A 21487-nucleotide genomic window follows, 5' to 3' on the forward strand; every position below is an offset into this window, starting at 1 on the left:
TTGGCAGCTTTAATAAACATTTCCAAGCTAAGACACTTTCACAACGCTAGTTAAGAAGATGCCAAGATGCTGTGTAGAGTTTCATTAGGAATACTGTTAAGAAATTAAATTATAAAAAGTTTAATTTCCTATGTCTCTGCAAATATTCATATGATTTATAATCTACAGTACATTATTATTCTAAATTGGTAGAAAATTGTTCCATTTCTATAACCAGGAGGTTTTTTTTTCTAAAACGTTTGACCAGAAGTGTAAACGTAAATATTGATAAAAACATTGATAAAGACAATTGAGTGAACAGACAGTTTCTTACCAGTGTAGTAAAAATATAGTGGTAGTACTCTGTCATCATCCCCATAGCAAGAGCCTGAAAACAGACAGAGAGAGAGAGAGAGAGAGAGAGAGAGAGAGAGAGAGAGAGAGAGAGAGAGAGAGAGAGAGAGAGAGAGAGAGAGAGAGAGAGAGAGAGAGAGAGAGATTACACTAATCAGCTATAACATTAAATCCACTCAAAGGTGAAGTGAATGACATTGATTATCTTGTTATAAAGGCACTTATCAAGGGTTGGAACATATTATGCAGCAAGTGAACAGTCGGTTATCAGAGTTGATGTGTTGGAAGCAGGAAAAATTGGCAAGTGAAAGGATCTGAGTGACTTTGACAATAGATAAATTGTGATAGCTGGACGACCTGATCAGAGCATCTCCACAAAGTCTTGCCGGGTGTTCTCGGTTTGCAGAAGTTAGTGGTGCTGGGAAAGACAACCGCGGATCCTATGACAGGGTCATTGGCTCCCAAGGCTCATGTGCATGAGGAGTGAAGGCTAGCCCACCTGGTCCCATACCATAAAAGAGCTATTGTTAATGCTGTCATAGAAAGATGTCAAAACACAGTGCATCACAGCCGGGTGAGTATTGAGCTGTGGAGCTGCAGACCAGTCAGGGAGCCCATGATCACTTGTGTCCACTGCTGGAAGCACCAACATCCAAACAGAACCATTAAATAATGGATGAAGATGGCCTGGTCTGATGAGGCATGTTTTCTTTTACATTGTGTGTGTGTGTGTGTGTGTGTGTGTGTGTGTGTGTGTGTGTGTGTGTGTGTGTGTGTGTGTGTGTGTGTGTGTGTGTGTGTGTGTGTGTGTGTGTGTGTGTGTGTGTTGCTCACCTGGGGGAGAAATGGGACCAGGATGCACTATGAGAAGAGGGCGGATGCAGTTTAATGCTCTTGGCAATGTTCTGCTGCAAAACACTGAGTCCTGGCATTCAAGTGGATGTAACTTTAACACATACCTCCTACTTAAACATTGTTTCAGTATCGCTTTCAGCAGGATAATGCAACCTGCAAACAGTGAGGGATGTGGTGGACAAACAAGTCTAACCCATGAAGGCCAAACCTCACCGTTTACAGGACTTAAAGGATCTGCTGCCACACCTAGAGTGGTCTTAGGGAGTTTGTACTGCATAAATTCAGAGCTGTTTTAGTTACACAAAGGGGACCTATGCAACAGTAGTCATGTGTTTTTTTATGTAATAGCCGATCTGTGTGTATGAATTCAATTTACAGCGGCAATATTGCTGCTATTGTATAAATGTGAAGCAAATCATTACAAGGAAATCACAATGAAAAATACTGTTTTTTTCTGTATTGCAGTATTATATAATGAATTGAAATATGAATTAAGCCAGAGTCAGGGTAAATAATGTCTGTCCTTTATCCTCTGAAGCACACATCCTCTTGAACACTCAGCTGCTCTTAATAACTACAGTTTGCAATAACAAATGCTTTTTTATTTTATTTACAGAGTAGAGCTGCTGAAATGCATGAGGTATGAGTGTAGATTTCCTGTTTACAGCCAGCAGGTTCTGGGACTGAGTAATCTAACAACTGAGCAGATGGGATTTGATTTGGCTCTTATTCAGTATGTCTCCATAATGATAACGAGCTCTCAGGTTTACTCTCCAACCCAAACCTGCATTTTGCTAGCATCCCTCACAGACAGATAGATGGCTCAATCCATAATGCTAATTAGCTTGTGGTCCAAGCTGTTGTGCTGCGGAACGATACAGCAACAATCGACAAGCTTAAGTGTCTGATCTGTTCCAATCATTCAGTTCATCAGCGTGCCTCTTGGGGGCGGCATGAAAAATTCAGGAGGCTCCACTCAGAAAGAGCAGCTATCTGGAACGGCAGCAATGCACACACAAGTGGGCTAAAGCTGCCCTTCTGCCTTTGTACCAACGCAAATGGAAATGTTAGTGGTGCACTCATTGCTGTTGGCATTACAGTGGGTGCAATCCTGGACTGCGTTGGTGTACGGCTGCCATTAACCAGTCTGGCTGTGTGCCATGCAGCATAAACCAGCACTTGTAGATGAGCAGGTGAGTGCTACGGCAGTACAGAGTGCTGAACAGATTATGAATCACAGATTATTATTATAGCAAGGAAAAGGAGAGGGCGAATAGAATGGCTCAGGGTCAGGACAGTAATTGCTGCTTGTGTCAGATGGCTAAGTGTCCAGGTGGATTTCAAAAACTCCAGGAGACAATTCTGGCATATCAGCAGCATACACAACAAAATCCCCAGTGTTGGATTGACACTTCCTGTTTTGAGTAAACACCAACGGTTCATTTCATTGCAGCTGGGCAGCAATGAATACTGTATCTTACAGCTAAACAACTCAAGCGTTAATTTGTCAAATTCTTCTATACCTTCTTATTTACTAAGAACTGAAGTTCACTAATCTGACAAATTTGTGTGTACAGTTGATGTTGTAAGTATAAACGCATAAATGTCCGCATGTGCAAAGTAAGACGAGGAAACAGTCCACTGCAACCTTTTAGAATAACCTTCCTCAACATATAATAATAATAATAATAATAATAATAATAATAATAATAATAATAATAATAATAATAATAATAGGCATAAATAAAATCAATACAAATTCATAATTTATGCATTAATAAATGCTTTTTATGACACATCATGTCATTAGTAATTTGTGTACACAATATTAAATAATTATTCATTAGTGAATTCACAAATCACAAACATGTTATATAAAGAGTTGCCCAGTATGTAAATCAGGCTTTGCATGTTGTGAATGTTCTCAATAGCTGTGCCAAGTTCAGATCTCAGAGACTTCCAGAAGAGTGAAAACTGACACACATTTATTATACATAACTGTATGATGCTTATCTTCTGTAGACTGTACAAATACAATATGACTGCAAAATAAAAGACTGCAGATGGGTGGATAGATAGATAGATAGATAGATAGATAGATAGATAGATAGATAGATAGATAGATAGATAGATAGATAGATAGATAGATAGATAGATAGATAGATAGATAGATAGATAGAATACATTTATATATATATATATGTGTGTGTGTGTGTGTGTGTGTGTGTGTGTGTGTGTGTGTGTGTGTGTGTGTGTGTGTGTGTGTGTGTGTGTGTAGGTGTGTGTATGTATATATACACGCTGATGATATCAAAATACTGTATCTAATACTGTTTTCAGCTAAATCATTTCCACAAATTAATAACCTCAACTGGCAGAAATAAGCTTCCACAAATTTAAATACCTGCCCCTTCTCATTCTTTACGCCCACAGTGTTGGTGTGAAAATAAACTCATTTGCATCATTACAACCCTGTATTTTGTACTTGTAATCAGAAACGCTCCAAATTGCATATACTGTACAATGCACATATGTGTTGCACCATATAGCAAGTAAACCAAACGGACATATGCTAAGTGCAAACCTCTAAAATCCCAATGAACAAAAAGGCTTTTTGTTGGTTGGTTTCTTTTTTTTTTTATTACATAAATGTGCTTTTAATTAAATTGATAATTAAAAGCATAATAAAACAATCAAAGTGCACCAAAATCTTATTTTATGCAACACATGTTAAACATGATTAAAACAAAACAAGTCAATTATGCTGAATTCTACATTTGTCCTAACTGCTAAAATTTTCTTACATTTGATTGTAACAATGGACTTGATAATACTGTATGTAAACACTGAGGCAAGCCCTTGCTGTGCCTAAGACTGAGCATCCCCACCCTTTAAGCCATATGGCTTTGGGACAGTTCAGCAGTCAAAGCATATTTAAAATTATTTTGCAAAAGAAAGCAAGCAGTGCAAGAATTGCCAGAAAGTCAAATAAGGCATATTATTGCCCCATATTTGTCTCAGGTGATTAACACACTTTCTTAGCACATCCTCATTTAAAACGTTGGATGGCCCTCACATCCTGATGCCAATTTGTTATCCTGCCGTGTAAGCATGCCAAGGGGCTTCACCAAAGCACATGGCCAGTAGAGGACAAATGCAAATTAATCATAACATCAGCAAAATTTACTGTCAGCAATCCCACAGTCTCACAGTAGAAAACAACAGTATATAAATAGTTGCCTAGAAATGGTATAGAGGAAACTAGGACGTTACTTTGATATTTCTTGTTAGAAATAAAAATGGATTGGAAGAGCAATTTTGACCTTACATTTACAATTACAATTCTTATATTCAGAAAATTAATTAGAAATGTTGCAGTAAGGGCGAATCATGATATCTTAATTTTTAATCTTCTGGAGAAACAGCTGAGTTTGACTGATTACGTCTTGTTTTGTCTGATATTGAATCCTCTGACTAAAAAGAGCCATTTTTGATTATGTATATAAAATGATTGTTTTTTATGTTTGTAATATATTTTTGAAGCTCACCTGTTTGAGAATGTTGGCAGCCATCTCATGGCCACAATCAAATATCACATGGAACTCTTTCCCTCGCTTCATCTCCTTAAGAAGTGGCTTGGTATCTTTTGTCTCTGCTGGCAGCTGTCGGATTTTTAACCGGATATTGTAACGAGAGGGTGCCTTAATGAGCTCCTGTAACCGGATAAGGCCTGAAAGAATGGGAGACAGAATGGAACAGAGCCAGAGAGAGATAAAGACAGAGAGAGAGAGAGAGAGAGAGAGAGAGAGAGAGAGAGAGAGAGAGAGAGAGAGAGAGAGAGATCATTAGTGACACTGTTACTAACACAGTCCGAAAGAAATGAGATTTTGTAAATGCATAACTTGCGCAATTTTTACTATCATTCAGAGAGTTGGCTCAGAATTTCAACATACACATTACAAGTATGGATCTAGAATAATTGAAATTATACTCTGCTTTCATTTGATTCTCTTCACTTTAATTAGAAGAAGATAAGGAAGCCCTTATGAATGGATGTCTAATATGAGATTAATTTTACTGAACTCCATCCCGCTCTGTAATTTTCAGACTGCTATACTCTCACTCATCATCACTGTCCATTTCTCTCTGTTTCTCTCTTTTTTTTCTACTTTAATGTTATCCTGTTCTTAGTATCTTCTGGACTTATCTTTGATTCCACACTTTTTCTGTCAATCTACACCCTAGAGACTTTTGGATTTGAGAGTCTACAGTACTTACTAAGAGAACAGATACTTGCAGAATTTATGACATGGTGCATTAACAGTTCAGTGTGAATGGTAAGGTGTGTGTTTGTGTATATTAAGGCAGCATGAAAGGGAGAATCTACTCCTCTACTGCATGTCAAAGATGTACGTGGTTATGATGGTATGCAAGCAGTTATTAAAATAAATATAAATGAATCTTCTAAACAAAGTCCAGCTACAGCAAGCGCAATAAAGTTAATGAAAGGATGCTTACTATATTTCAAAAAAACATTTAAAGTGCTTTCTTACAGTGCAGTTCAAATTAATTTTATTGTATTAAATCCAAGGCAGAGTAAAATTACAAGAAAGAATTTCAGCCATAAAAAAAACAGTGTCATGATATTTTAAAATGTCATCTGGAAATAACAATAGCAATGAGTCATTTAAGGAGCTGAAACTGTCTACTTGTATTGATGAGCTGAGCCAAATGATCAGATTAACTCAAGATAAGTGATGTTCCCATCAGGAGACTGTGTAGCCCTCTTCAGCTATAGTGGTCCTGATATGAGGTCAACCAAATGCTCTATATTACACAGATAATGCATCTTGTAAAGTGGTGAAAATGTACCACTGTACAAAAATCTTACACATTACATTAATCCTTTTTACAGGTACACACATGTTCCATAACACCGGTGGAATTAATATCAACTTATCAGAAATTTTCTATCAATATAAACAATCATTATTATTTTATTGCTGGAAGCCTCCTCTAAACTTAGTTACCTCTGTTTTGGATAATCTTAATCAGAATTTTGGTGTCTGAAAATAACCCCTTCAAAGGCAGATGGAGAAAAATACAGAATTGGGTTTGATATCAGCATTTTGAAGATGTTTTCTATATTATATAATATTTTTATAAGATCTTCCCTTAATAGGGCCAAATACTTATATTTATATGTAATTTCACATTTGAAAATCCCTGAATGTCTACTTTCATATGAACCATTAACCACCACTGTGGTCTGAGACATGACAATGAAATTCAATGCTGAACATGGGTACAAACAAAGCAGGCACAAATTCCAATTTCTGGTGACACCAGTTTCCTGAATTGAGCTGTCTGTCATGCACATGAATGCGATGTCATATTCACAGGTGTACATTGTGCAAAAAAATGCACTAATAGATGCCATTGTTTATTGCAGCACACATTTTTCGAATACGAAACACCACAAGTCCTTTGTGTGCTGAACACAAAGACCAGTCATTGATTTATGCTATGTAAGACATATAGAGGTGCACCCCAGATACTGCAGAGATCACTCTACTGCAGTTAGTTTAGTCAGCCTCGCTTTGTCACCTGCTTTGACACCAATTCACAAAAATAATCAGTTCCTTTTGGTCTGGGTTTCTTTTGCTTTTTTTGTTGCTATCCTGTCATCCTGTCTGCTCTTTCTCTCAGCCCTGTCAGGGTAGAAGGGTACACATAGATGCTTACAGAAAACATGGCAGGACACAAAAGAGAAAAATCCGTTGTCATTGCTGATATGTATTAAGAAGCCTGCCCTAAGCTCCAAATTTAACTCACTATGGGCATTTCTTCTGCTCACTGTGTTTACTAGAATGCTCTTGAGTGAGAAAAACAGCTTAAAGCTTTTGATCAATGTATGTGAGGGAGCAACATTGCCTAAATGTTCCCTGCCAAACATCTAAAGCACTGGCTGACAGAAACACTACATTCCAATGTACCTTAATGGATGCCTATTGAGCAAAAGATTGTGTTGTCAACAACACTGCAGAGTTACAGTCTTAAGTATTTAAGAAAGTTAAAGAAAAGTGAATACCAGCCTTTCTCAGGAAGCTGTAGAGGTACAGGTCAGACGTGAAGGTAGCCTCCTTGCTGCATGGGCAGGCTTATTTAAGTTCAATTAAACGTGTTGAACAAATTGCAGGCAGATTAAAGCAAGTTTCCGGTCACAGGTTTTAATAGGCAGCATGAAGGGCAGAGGAATTCTACTTTGTGGAAATTACACACATGTATGCATGCATTCTCTCAGTAATTTTTCACTCCCATTTTCACATTCAGTAGCAGTAGAGTTGAAAATAAGTGGTGGGCAATGTCGGCAAACAAGAGTGAAGAGAGAATTTCCAACACACTGCTGCCTTGGCTTGAGTGGTGAGTAGAACCACAAGCCATTTAGCGAGTCTAGAAGAACATCTGTGCCGAAATATCCTGCCTGGTGTATACTTAAACACCTTGTCAACGTACCACATAGACACTCTGCTGGTAATACCATAAGGTGCTGTCCTTTTATTAATATGAGATTTCAAAATCTTATCAGGGCATCTTCACAACAAAGTTATTTTTTTGAAGGACATTTTGCTTTAGCTTGGGCTTTTAGCAGTAATTAAAATTGGCACGATTTTTTATTTTGTAAAACTCTGATTTAGAACTATGACATGGCTGTATTTAGCAAGCGAGATGGAAAAACCACAAATTGTGGAAATGTTCATTAAAATGTCATTACGAGTATTCGTGAAAATGGCTCTTTTATAGAGATGAAATCATCAAAGCACTTATTAGGGCACGAATGCAGAAGCCTTAAATTACAATGCCACTTAGGAAAAATGGCAGCATGACACTCTAAACAATCTAGGGAACACTAGCCAAGCATATGATGGGCTAGCTCCTTCATTACTGTGAATGGCACCGCTGGTTTGGTGCACTCACACAGATCAAATTGAAACAGATTACTGAAGGGGTCCTAGGAGACATTGGGTGCACTCCAGCAGTGCTTGTCTCAATTCAAGCTCTTGCCTCAAGCTTGAAGTATATTTCAAACACTCAGCTTTAGCCTATGTAAGCACACACACACACACACACACACACACACACACACACACACACACACACACACACACACACACACACACACACACACACACACACACACACACACACACACACACACACACACACACACACACATATGAGGTATTGTCATTAAACCAATTAATGCTATTCATGCATTATTAGATTTATTTACTACATATTGTAGACCTACCCAATCAGTAAATTTGGTCATCAAAAAAGAAATGATTTAAACACATACATGAAAAAATATTTCATTTTACCATTATCGTGATACTCATTTTATAGTTTAGTTATTTGAAATATACCATGTACCATATACCATTATGTAAGTGTAAACTCCTGAGCTAAAGTGCTCCTAATCACCAGGATAACTTTATACTGCAAGTCTATTACGCCTACAGCCACACAATCAAGCTCTGTCTTCAGTGAGCATTACTGTTAGTCTGTAGTCTATACTGACCTTTACACAATTTAACATAGAAAAAAAGTAATTGATGTGGGTCAAATACACACATAAATGAATTTCATGCTTTAAGGATACAGTAAATGCCGTAGTTTGTATAGCCAATATTGTTTTATTATTCTGGCCTATAGTTGTATGCTCCCTCTCAGAAGGAAACTCAGCTTAATACAAGGGAAAAATGGAGCATTTCAAAAGGCAAATTTATAAGTCATGTTCCCAGTTTCAAAGGTCTTCTACAAGACCTATGTTTGGTTGGGGAAGTTTCACTCTGTACTGCCATGATAAGAACAGAAAAGATGAAAAGGGTCCTTTCCCTTCTGTTTCTAGACAGTCTGTATACCTGCCTGTCCCTAGTATGAATAATTTTAAACACAACAATCTCTCGTGGTGAACAGAGCTTTAGAATTGCAGGTTGAAACCAGTCCTGCCTGCTCTGCTTCTCCAATATATAAAGTTGAGACATTAGATGAATGCAGTAATGGCTATTGATTTGCTTGTTTAGGTGTTTGTTCATGGTTAACCATTACGCTTGAATAAGCTATTAATCTGGCAGTAAACATAGCTAATTCATGAATTTTAATTACAGGTGGACTCATCCATGCAATCAGCTAGGCACATCTTTATTATTTCCCTCTCACAGTGAAAAGATCCTGCATGTTGTGCAGCATATCTGCACAAGAGGCTCTAGGTCCTCAGATGGTGTTACGCTCACATTTCCGGGACTTGTGACAGAAAATCAAGGCACTATTAACCCCAGTGAAAGCTAGCCATGTCCATTTATCCCTTAATTAATCCAAGCATTGAAAAAACACAGTGATCAATTCTATCTTGAAGTTCAGACTCTGCGAAGAGACCATAGTGCCTGCAGCAAAACTCAATGCCATAGGCAATGTGACCTTACATTTCCACCTCTAGACAAGTCTGCTAGCATGACATCATTGCAGAGAGCAGTGTTGCATTGTCCATGGCATAGACCAATGATAAACAAGCAGGCCTATTCTAAAGTGAATATAAAATAAGAGTGCTGTATTGCAGAATGGCTGTAGGCTACAGGGAGCTTGAAGAAATCATGCTTATACACTCCAGGAAAGCTGGCAGGATGTCCTGTCTGCTGGCTAAGCTGAACCCTGGCATATGGCAAATGTAGCCTGACTGCTGAGGTATGTGCGCCTGCTGTTATAACAGAACCGGTCATCCTGGGGCTTTGGCTACACAAAAGATCAGACAAAAATCATTTAAAATCCCATGCTGTAAGTCAGATTAAGTTTTGGGAAAAATCAAGCTGCTTAACAGCCTGTAGAGGAAAAGGGCTACTCTTTGCATGAGCTGCCAATGAGCAAATTCTCACCTGTGCTGTCATCGTACACCACAGTAACCATCCTCCACTTGAAAAAGTGCACCAGGTCTAGGATGGCCCTGCTGAGGGAGGAGAAGTCAGGGTAGAGGCTGACGTAGAACGAGTCACGGTTGTCTGACACTTGGTGCTTCCATTTGGTCTGGATGTGTGGCACCCCTAGCGCGTTGCAGATGGACTGGACCGCATTGGCTGAAGAACTGTGAGATGGGCCAAAAATGGCTGCCACTCCCAGAGAAAGTTGATCACAGGCTAGGGTAGGAAAAACAATAATACAATTTTCATCCCTGATGTAAAAACTATAGTAACTTTCTTTATTATTATTAATATTTCTCATGTCTATCTACTAAGCCAGCAGCAGTGCATTGCCTTATTAACAAGACTTATTATAAAATGCACAAATCTGCTCTGGTGCGTTTTATGAGTGTGACTCATACCACAGTGCCATACCTTTTCTGGAAGCCTCAAAACTGTCATGGATGTTTATCCTTTGGATGTCATATGTTAATGTTGTGTTTGGCAGTAGGGTTCTGTTTCTGTTGATTGTATTTAAAGCAAACTTGAAGGCTAGCTCCTCAGCACCAGATGGTCCACTTTCAATGGATTCAAATATTCCTCCTAAAATGAAAGATAAAAAAAAACAAATCAGATTTTGGCATTATGCATAATTTATCTTTAATTGAACTAAAATAATGAAAATAATATGTTTTTTCAGTGTAACATTAAATTACAATAAAAAAAATATATAATACATGACATGGTACAGAAACAGAGTCATTACAAAAAAAGGAATATTAAAGGGCACATATAGTCTTTTTGTAAATCATTTCAAGAGAGTCAGCTACACCACAGCTATTGCCTGGAGAATACTTTTGACAGAAACTAGATGACTTGATCTTAGCCATATTGGAGACTCTTAGATCAATGAGACCTGATTGGCCAGTGGCTCAATCAATCAAGGCCTCAGGGAGCAGTAAGACATGACCAGGAGAGAATGAAGTGTTTTATTGGGATCAGCCTGTGATTTAGCCGTTTGCTCAGTGTAAAGTAAGTGCATAACTGAACTCCATTTTATTTGCACTACTTAAAGGGAACTCTTGAGGCAATTTCTTGAACCCTTCATTCATTCCTTCACCAGTTTATCCTGTTGGGGTGGATCTGGAGTTTGTCCAGGGAAAACAAGGTACGGGATGGGAATATACCTGAAATGGGACAATACACCACCACAGGGCACCATTCACACACATATTCACAGATTGAATCTTGGTAGTGGAAGAGAACCCACACAAACTTAAGGAACATATGAAATTCCACACAGACAGAAATTCAAGCCACTCCGTCCAGGGTGTATCCTGCCTTGATGCCCGATGACGCCTGAGATAGGCACAGGCTCCCCGTGACCCGAGGTAGTTCGGATAAAGCGGTAGAAAATGAGTGAGTGAGTGAGTGAGTGAGTGAGTGAGTGAGTGAGTGAGTGAGTGAGAAATTCAAGCCCAAAATCAAACTAGGAATCAAGAATTACTGTGCTCTCACTCACTCATTTTTTACCGCTTTATCCGAACTATCTCGGGTCACGGGGAGCCATCGGGCATCAAGGCAGGATACACCCTGGATGGAGTGCCAACCCATCACAGGGCACACACACACTCTCATTCACTCACACAATCACACACTACGGACAATTTTCCAGAGATGCAAATCAACCTACCATGCATGCCTTTGGACTGGGGGAGGAAACCGGAGTACCCGGAGGAAACCCCCGAAGCACAGGGAGAACATGCAAACTCCACACACACAAGGCGGAGGCGGGAATCAAACCCTGACCTTGGAGGTGTGAGGCGAACGTGCTACCCACTAAGCCACCGTGCCCCCCAATTACTGTGCTATGAGGCAAAAAAAAAAACATCCTACTGCATTACCATGTTACCACATTTCTTGATGTGATATATAGTTTATAAATTAATTTGGTAATGAAATATCAAATGCATTTATAAGGATGCTATGTGGAATAAAATGTTAATGAATTACCAGTGGAGTACAATCTGACAAACATTACATTGTGCATTATATGCGCATGCTCTTGGTTTCCTTAGTGTAAATGCGAATTTTCCCAAACGAATGTATCAAATAAATTTACGAGCTACCATGGTAAGTTGTCAGGCATGAAATTTTTCCAGAATTCCTGTCCTATATACATATTTTACCATACAGGACTCTTCTGTCCTCTCTAGGGTGCAACTGAATTTTTCTGCAAAAACAAACAGAGCTAAATACTCAGTTGGCTCAGGCATGTTTGAAATAGATTGTTATTCAGTATGTTAACCTAAAACTACAGTTTGTAAAATCATTCGTCACGCTTCCCTTTTAAATCATATATCATAATATTTTCTATATAGACAGTAACACATTGTGTAAAAAAAGACACAGAGAAGGTCTGTGATGGTAACAAGAATGTGGCAAAGTTTCTCCTTCATTAATATTCCTCCCATGGGGAAAGCCTATTTTGCATGGCATAATGAGTTTGAAGGAATTAATAACTATCAGTTAAGAGGGATGTTCTATAATTGGAAGCCTGCATTTGGAACCATCTTTTCACACAGAAGGAGCACATTTGTGGCTAAAGTCCTTCCTCTGGCTCCAATGAAATGATAATGCAGTGTGATAATGCAGACAAGTAGAGGAAACATTAGTGAAAGTGAAAAGAGCAGTAAAATGGATCTAGTAAATGACTAGAGGAGTAGGAATCTGGATGAGTACTGAAGTGAAGTAGACTCATGCTGAAGATTTTAGACTGACTTTTAAAGCGATGTCTCTTCTAATTCCTCTCTCCTTCTCTTTTATTCAAAAACACCACACACACACACAAAAAATCAATCGTTTTCTGAGCTTTATCTCTCAAAACACTTTAAAAATAAAATTCCCAAGCAATGATTATTGACATCTATTTTCCCAGGGTTTTGGGATTTGGGTTATATAAATGTAACACCTGCTTAGCAATTAAGCATGTTTAATTATAATTTCACTACAACATCAACACGGAATATTTCTTCACCATCTCCATATCTTTTTAATATATACCAACCAGTGAGGTTAAAAAATAACAGGTGCTTTCATCAAAACACGTAAAAGGCAGATAGCATCTGCATCACAGCACAGTTTATCACCTTCAGAGAAAATAGTTTTCTGCCCTCTTCCGCATACCTTATCCTTCATCCCCCTCAGCCAAATTGTCTTCCACCTACAGGTGGCACTGTTGAGATTCAAACTCACAACTAGATGATAGAACAAATATTTTGCACACTTAATTATTATATATGATATATATTCTGTAGATCTTTATATGCCATTCATCTTAAGTTAGTAAATGAGGATAGCTATCTACTACCATTGACTGGTTAACTTCTCATACTCTTAGTGATTACTGTGTACTTGTGTACTCACTATGTCATTCGCAAGCTACATAAGTCTTGCATGATTGATCACCCTCTCTTTTTGGGGTTTCATTTCCAATATACTTCACCCTAATATCAGGAAACAAGTCAGGGGTTATCAGAAGACATGACATAACATGCCATCATTAATCAGTAACCTCTAAAAGTCTATAAGTGGTGGCTTTGAAGCTTAACCAAAATGTCTTTAACAATAAAAAACACCATCTAGGGTAATGTGTCTTGTGTGTGCCTGATATTGCACCTCTGCTCATTATAGTCTCACAATTGAGCTCCTATTAGGCTGCCCTGCTATCCTTTAGCCTGAAGGCCAGCAATGACTGATCTGGTTCAGCTGGGCACCAGTCTTGTGAGCAATGCCCTGTGTCTGCCCACAGCATGTGTCAACCCCATGTGTGACACGGCGTTCAATAGTACATTCAGCAGCCGTGACATATTCTTCTCAGCCACAGCATCGGCACAATCAATAATAGCACAATAGACTCATTTCTACATTGAATGGAAACACTTACTTAAAAGAGGCACCGATTTCCCAGTTTATATTTCACATTGCAGCAGGATAAGCAAAAGAAAAAAGTAAAAGAATAACAAAAAGCAGCAATTTTCTTCATGAAATGGATAAAAGAGTCTTCAATTGGATACTTCCACTGCAACAATAAACAGCAATAAACTTGTAAGCCAGTTTGAAAGCAATCATCATCTTAACAGATGATCGATCTGTTATGATCATGCTTAGATCATGCTGAAAACTAATCAATACTCAAACGCTTCGAGGAACAAACAGCCATATTTTACAGTGTAAGTGGAAGACAAGAAATAAGCACTATTTTGATACCCATTTTGATAAGTATTACAGACGTGTTTTCTGCAGCTCTCAGCTTTTCCACTGTCGTTTCATGCCACTGTTAATAAAACAAATTGTCAAATTTCTTTTGGCCTATTTTTGCCTTTTTCTAAAACTGCTTACCACTGAATTACTGCTACCATAACAATTCAATACAATAAGAATCACACAAGGGCTATTATACCAGCAAAGGCCCTAGGATAATTTCTTTCGCTACACTGCTTATCCTACTGGGTACCAGAACCTGGCGTCTATCCCACTAGACTTGGGGCACGATGTAGGGTACAGCCTGGCCAGTCTATTGCAGGACACAATTTGCACACACAATCACACACGACAGACAATTTAAAGATGCCGTTCAGCCTACCAGGCATGTTTTTGGACTGGGAGAGGAAACCACAGTACCAGGAAGAGACCCGGAAGGCTCTGAGAGCACATGCAAACTTCACATACATGACGGAGGCAGGAATTGAACACCCAACCCTGGAGGTATGAGGCAAACATGCAACCACTAAGCCTCAACAAAGCACTACTGTAATTTGAATTATTTGAGTAAATATACTTTAGAGAAATTACTAATGACACTGCACAAAGAAACCTTAATTACTTCTAAGTGCATGAGACAGGAGTTTCACTAAGAATCAATAATGCCATTTCTAACAAAAGTGTAATGTTGCATCATTATTAACACTCTAAATGTTTCCTGTAAACATAAATATCTCTGCCATGACCTCTCCAGTTAAACAGATATCTGGAAATATTCACAAATAACTGACATCTGTGCCAGTTCAGATTTTTTTTTATATGACTGTTGTTTTTTTGAAGAGGTTGTGAAATTTTATTTTCTAGCAATTTAGTCTCATCTCATTTTCTAGGTCTTTACACCCAATAGCAATCCAGGAGGATAATGACTTAGATCTTGAGACTTTGTTTTAAACTGCTTATAATGTCAGAGCTTGGAATGTGCTTGGTTTATGTGAATAAATAGACAACAGGGATTTGGTAAGTGTAGCACTAATTGACGGAGGAAAAGAGAAATAAAGTGATTCTTCTCACCGACAAAGAAGAGGCAATTGTGCGTTTTTAAACTCTAATACTACAACTCCAAAATTCACAAAGAATTAAAAGGTTTAGCTGATTAGCCATTTTCAACTACTTATTAAAAAAAAAAAAAAAAAAAAAGCACACATAGACTAAAGTGTGAGACTCGCCGTTTAGGCAAACAGTCTACTGTTTTCACAGCTTAACCTGCAGACGATCAGGAAGTTAAATGGTTTTTGAGCATAAAGTTTGTGTTAACATTACATTTGCAAATCAGACTTGGACACATTTAGGATAATTAACAATGTGGTACTTAATAAGCTAGCACTATATTTTCTTTATGAATTACCAAGTGACTTTCCTAGACACTGAGTTACTGTGTATCTGACTTTAGTGGACAGGAAAACATCATTAGTGGAAAGCATCATTATTACTTAATGCTAAAGCACTATGGGCACTGTGGGCCTTCTATCTTTAGTATCCATTTGTCTTTCAGGCTCTCTCTCTCTCTCTCTCTCTCTCTCTCTCTCTCTCTCTCTCTCTCTCTTCATTTCTTTCTCATGTTAAGATTCCACACGCTCCTCAGGAATCAATAGATGCACTTGCTGCTATCTTGGCACGTCTGCTCTTCACTATAAAAGGCTTGGGAGGCTACCTTTGATGAATATATTCAGTAATCCAGTCAATCGGGAGGTTTTAATGCTGTTGAGCTAACTATAATAGCTTTGATTGTGGGTTACCACTTTATTTGAGCAGTAAAACCGAGATGCAGAGGACTAAGGGTTTCAGAGTGGTTTAGCGCCAAACAGTAAAAGTTGAAATAAAATTAGTAAAGCTGTGGTGTGAATGTGAATATTCTAGCATAACACTTCACACCCTGGCTTATCATGTGCCTGGAACTGAAAACCAAAGGGCTGCTCAAACATTTTTACAAAAGCTGTGCAGTTTCAAAATGACCTAAAATAACACAGATCTACATGGTATACTGGGAACCACTATAAACTAAAGACAGATCGTCAACCTGATCTCTGTCTTAATGGGCTATGTGCCAAAAAATAGCTGTAAGCAGAACCGAAACATGGTCAGAGCTATCCAGTACAATCTTTCACATAAGGTATGAGACTACTGTACTTCATCTAAACTCAGCAAACCTTTAGAATATAAAGAATGTGTTAACAAGGCCACTGGTAGTGATTGTATTCTTGTTTTCTACAATACAGGAGCATAATGGCTTACAGGCATGGACTACATGGAGTGATGTACCATCCAGATTTAGTGACCAATACATTTCAGGGGTATTTATTCGCTCAATGATGTCAAAGCTGGCCTTAGACCATGTGATTCCGGTTAAGAAGGCACTTTTTATGTCCAGTCAAGAAGGCCACCAGAAATTCATGAATTTTTCCATTGATTTGGGGTATACTTCATTTTCCTCTCACATCACTCACTCTCTTGCTCTGTTGAGAAAACAGCTACTCAGAGCCTTTTACAATCTTTTATATACATTTTCTGTGCTAGAATTTTGACACAACACTTCCTTCTGTATTGCTATATATTTGTATATCATACATCACATGTAATGAGTCCCTATGTCATAACACTTGTTGATGCATGTTTATTTGGACAGTGTCTTTGCCTGTTTGTGAGTGAAATAGATTATCTCTAGCAACACTATTAGATCTTGTTCTCTTTTTCAATAATGTTCATCTTATAAATATTGTATATCAGGTAGAATCTCCATTTACAACCAGATCTCAATCTGTGAACAAAGATTGAGATCAGGTAGAATCTCCATTTACAACCAGATCTCAATCTGAGAACAAAGATTTCAGTTGGTTATGAGGCTTGTTCTGACAACACTGCTATAAATAAATGGACACAGGAATATCTGTGATAACTATACCCACATCTTCAATTACTGAAACATGATATGAAAGGTATTCATGTGTGCTCATGATTCACCATTCTACATGTATGATTTGTAGAATGATGCATTGATTTTGGTAGAGATAAATAAACCACAGATTTTTTTAGGGAATATAAAACGTTCGCTGTAGTGATTCTTGATTGGGAATGATCAAATAGGAAATTTAAAGATTAGAGATTATCATTATTGTTCTTATGAATTTTTACATGTACTACCATTTATGTGTATGCTTCCATTTAAATTCTACTGTATGTTCATTTCTTCGCTATATGTACCAAGCTCATAGAAAACCTGCCTCTTGGCAAGCAACCTCCTACACTAGCCCACATATAGTATGTTCTCATATAATAGCTTAGTGTGAAGCAAAAGCAATGGTGCATTCAGCCTAAAAAGAACAAGATTGTGTTTGTTCCAAATCAAGGACACCAAGTCTCACACATCACACATCCCTCACATACTGTACTGTACCTGACTCCTTACACACTTTTAAAGCCCTGTTCAAGGGCAAATACACAGATTAACTGATGATGACTAGAATCATTTATTGATCTTCTGCATGCAAATAATATGCAGATGCAAATATATGATCCCAATCCAATCTTCTTGCCAAATGTCTCACAAACACCATAATAAAGGTTGCTCAAGACTTGCTCAGCCAACTCTTAAATGCACATAGATGGTTATATGAGTTAGATCCTCTCCACGCAACATAAGGAGACTGTGATGGCTTTCCAAGAACTAACTTTAACTCTAATAAGACATCACATAGAAATGATCTCAGTTGAGTGTGAAACATTAATAACTACTCAGTAGCTCCGTAAACTGCTCATGCACAAATTAATTATGGGCTGCAACATCTAGTTCATGGCAAACTTTTTCCACATTTTCCTTTTCGTTAAACTGTACAGTATGTTTCTCATGAGGAGGATAGGAACTCCGTTATCCCTTGTTTTTCTCCATTTTTTTTATTTTACCATGCAGTACATGCATAGGTAATCTCTGCATCTGTCTATCATAGTGACTAGGCAGAGTATTTCAGAAATGAAGTATAATCCATCTCAATTTGTTTTGAAGGAAAAAAAAATCCCCAGAGAAATTAATTACAGAGCTAGTTTCTGCTTGATGTTACTTTAGAGCTTATTTATGTGGAAAATAGGATACTCTCATTGCCTCTTTCTTTTTCCCTGATAGTGACAGCTTGATGGCTATCAGTGTCATAGTGTCTGCCCAGCGTAACGAGAAACATAGCGCAGTGTAACCAGCTTATAGGACACATTCCATCTTTATCACAGCTGAGGCTGTGATGCAGGAGACAGGAAGCAGGCTGAGGGATGTAAAGAAATCTGGTGCCCATGCCAATACTGGCTTTTATTAGACCTCAATATTGACCAAACCTAGAGATTAGCAGACTTACACTAATACACTTCCTTTTCCAGACTCCTGCAAGTAGTTCACAAAGGTTTAGGGGGAAAAAAGGTTTAATTAACCTGAATCTATTTACAATCTATCTTCTATTTTTTCTTTGTTCTTCCAGAAAATGTATATGATTTTAATTTGGCTCCTCCAGCTGCTTAAAAGAGTCTTGAAACACTGTGGACACACATTCAGAGAATTAATATAAACAAGGACTTCCCATCCATGGTGTTACCAAAATACAACCTACGGTACTTGTTCACCTACTGGTTCTATAACTTTTTGCAACCAGGGACCCTGTAAAATCAATTCCATAGATCATAAGCTGAACATGATCAAACCATTTTAATATCAGGTTCATTATTTTAAGGTACACAGTGATATGTTGCCAATTAATCAAAGCTAAAGTGCTATTCCCGAACAGTTTGTTAATAAACATCAAGTTTTAAATCATTTAAAATCATTCTTACATTTTAATTATGTTTTAACATAATACTTTTGCATAAGTAAAAAGATGGACTGGTGTATAATATACTTTTAGTACCATTTGGGCCAATGAGTGCATTGTGACATTCAATGACGTTATCTCCATTTTATTCTATAGTGTTATTTTTAATTCTGAAACTGTTCTAATAGCAAACCTTGAGACCCTGCAAAGTAAGACCTTGAAAACTGACCTTCAGCTCACCATTAGTTTTTTTTCTAGAAAACTCTTTAAATAAATGAAATATAATAGGTTTATGTGTTTTTATTTTTTCCTCAACTGGCAAGATTTATAGTTCACAGCAAGACTGGCTTTTTGACTTCAATTATGAAAAGAAATCGTTTTCCCACAGATAGTTATATACAAAAGGTCTCAGGTCAGATCTCAGAAAGCCTGCAAAGTGTGACTGACCAAATACCTGGAAAAAAAATAAATAAATAAATAAATAAATAAATAAATAAATAAATAAATAAATAAATCCATTGCCCACATGTTGAAAACTGATTCTAAAGAATGTATCTGACCCATAGATTAATGGGAATTCTAACTTAAAGTGCTCTTTAGACAGTTGTGAATCCACCAGGGAGTAAAGCTCAGGATCCTCAGCAACAAAGCTGACATAATGGCTGAGAGCACACCAGAACATACTGTGTTAACACAGCTAATTTCTTACCTGCTGAGGTGAGCAGTTAAACTCTCTGGCCGTATGCTCTTTCATTTCTGCTTTTGGATGGTACCATTTTGTGAATATACTTTAGCATAAATCCTATTATTTCTCTTCCTCTTGCCATGCCTCCTCTCAACATATCGATTTGTCTAACAATACTACGACTCCCCCACTTTGGATCAACTCCACGAGAGTCTTGAAAATACTCCCTTCTTCTTCTTCATCTTTTTTAATGAGCGTTCTTTTTGAACTTGGCTGTAGCGTATTGATTTTCCACTCGCAGTCAAGTGTGTGATATGATCTCTGCAGCATAGATAGAGATATGATTGGGAAAAAGTGCCCAGATATAATTTTCAGTCATTTCTTAGATGGTTTAGTCCCTGACACAAGACCGTGTGATAACTCTTGTCCAATTTAAAAGATCAGCCTTAAATCTAATGAGATTTGAATATGTGTCTCATGAGGCTCATCATCTTCATGTGGGAGCCTGAGTAAATGATCATGCTATCTCTTGGTGGTGAAGATTAATCTAGCTGTACATCTTTGCATTCAAAGTCATCTATAAGGGGCTCATAGGCCAGGAGTAAATCAATAGGGAATTTGTATACATAGGCTTCCTTCTGAACACTTACTGAAGCTTAGCCTCAAGGGTCAATTCTTAAACAGCAAGGCACAGGAAGATAAAAGGATAAACAGAAAATTCGGGACCACAGACTGTTTTACCTGTTTTATTATTTTTGTTTTGTTTTTTCAAAAAATGTTTCTTTTTCCCCGGGAAAAAACAAGTGGTGTTGGTTTTCACAGTTACAAAGAAGCCTCTATGATTCCCATGACTGCGATCCAGAGCTCGGAACAATTGGACAGGTAAGAGCTATTCTAGTCCCAAGAAGCAGAAAAATCTATTTTTTTGTGAGCCTGGAAGAAAAAGAGGGTTAGCATTACAAAGACATACCCTATTTAAAGGGAAGTGCTTCCATCATCATGTCGAGAATTATTCCCAGCACATTTGTCATCTTGTTCAGAATACATTTCCCTGTGAATTGGGGCCAGGACCCTATTTATCCATTTGAAAATTTCTAAAGGTGCTGTGATGCAATTGTGTGTGTGTGTGTGTGTGTGTGTGTGTGTGTGTGTGTGTGTGTGTGTGTGTGTGTGTGTGTGTGTGTGTGTGTGTGTGTGTGTGTGTGGCTATCAGAGCAATGAGTTTTGGTTATGGATCCACAATGAATTTTTTCCTTTTTTTTCTTTTCTTTTTTTTTCTTTTTATAAAACTGTTGCTGGTGTGTTTGTATGACAGATAATGAGAAAACAAAGGGTAGCAAATCAAATTGACAGAAATTCTATTTTCTGGTAGAGAAAACAGAAAAATCAGTGTGTGTGCTGAATTATAATGTCAGGCAACATGGCTGAAGCACCGAAGGCTCTCTTCTCTCTTCTGTGGCGTTCTCAAATACAAAACAGCAAGCATGATTTCTCAGTAGAATTTACAGATATGATTGTTTCTTTCCAGCTGTGTGTTCACTGACATATTAGAC

General features: G+C 37.8%; 1 protein-coding gene across 3 annotated transcripts in view; it reads right to left on the bottom strand.

The window, feature by feature from the left end:
* Positions 1-21487, bottom strand: part of grik2 (glutamate receptor, ionotropic, kainate 2) — a 137934-nt gene that overhangs the window by 85029 nt on the left and 31418 nt on the right. For all 3 annotated transcript variants that reach the window (XM_027149716.2, XM_047811863.1, XM_027149717.2), the window contains exons 3-6: positions 10578-10745; positions 10122-10379; positions 4737-4918; positions 314-367 (exon numbers count right to left, since the gene is read on the bottom strand). In XM_027149716.2, the coding sequence (XP_027005517.1) occupies positions 314-367; positions 4737-4918; positions 10122-10379; positions 10578-10745 (662 nt within the window). The remainder of the gene's footprint in view (positions 1-313; positions 368-4736; positions 4919-10121; positions 10380-10577; positions 10746-21487) is intronic.

Source organism: Tachysurus fulvidraco, chromosome 3 (genome assembly GCF_022655615.1).
Source record: "Tachysurus fulvidraco isolate hzauxx_2018 chromosome 3, HZAU_PFXX_2.0, whole genome shotgun sequence".
NCBI classification, from domain to species: domain Eukaryota; kingdom Metazoa; phylum Chordata; class Actinopteri; order Siluriformes; family Bagridae; genus Tachysurus; species Tachysurus fulvidraco.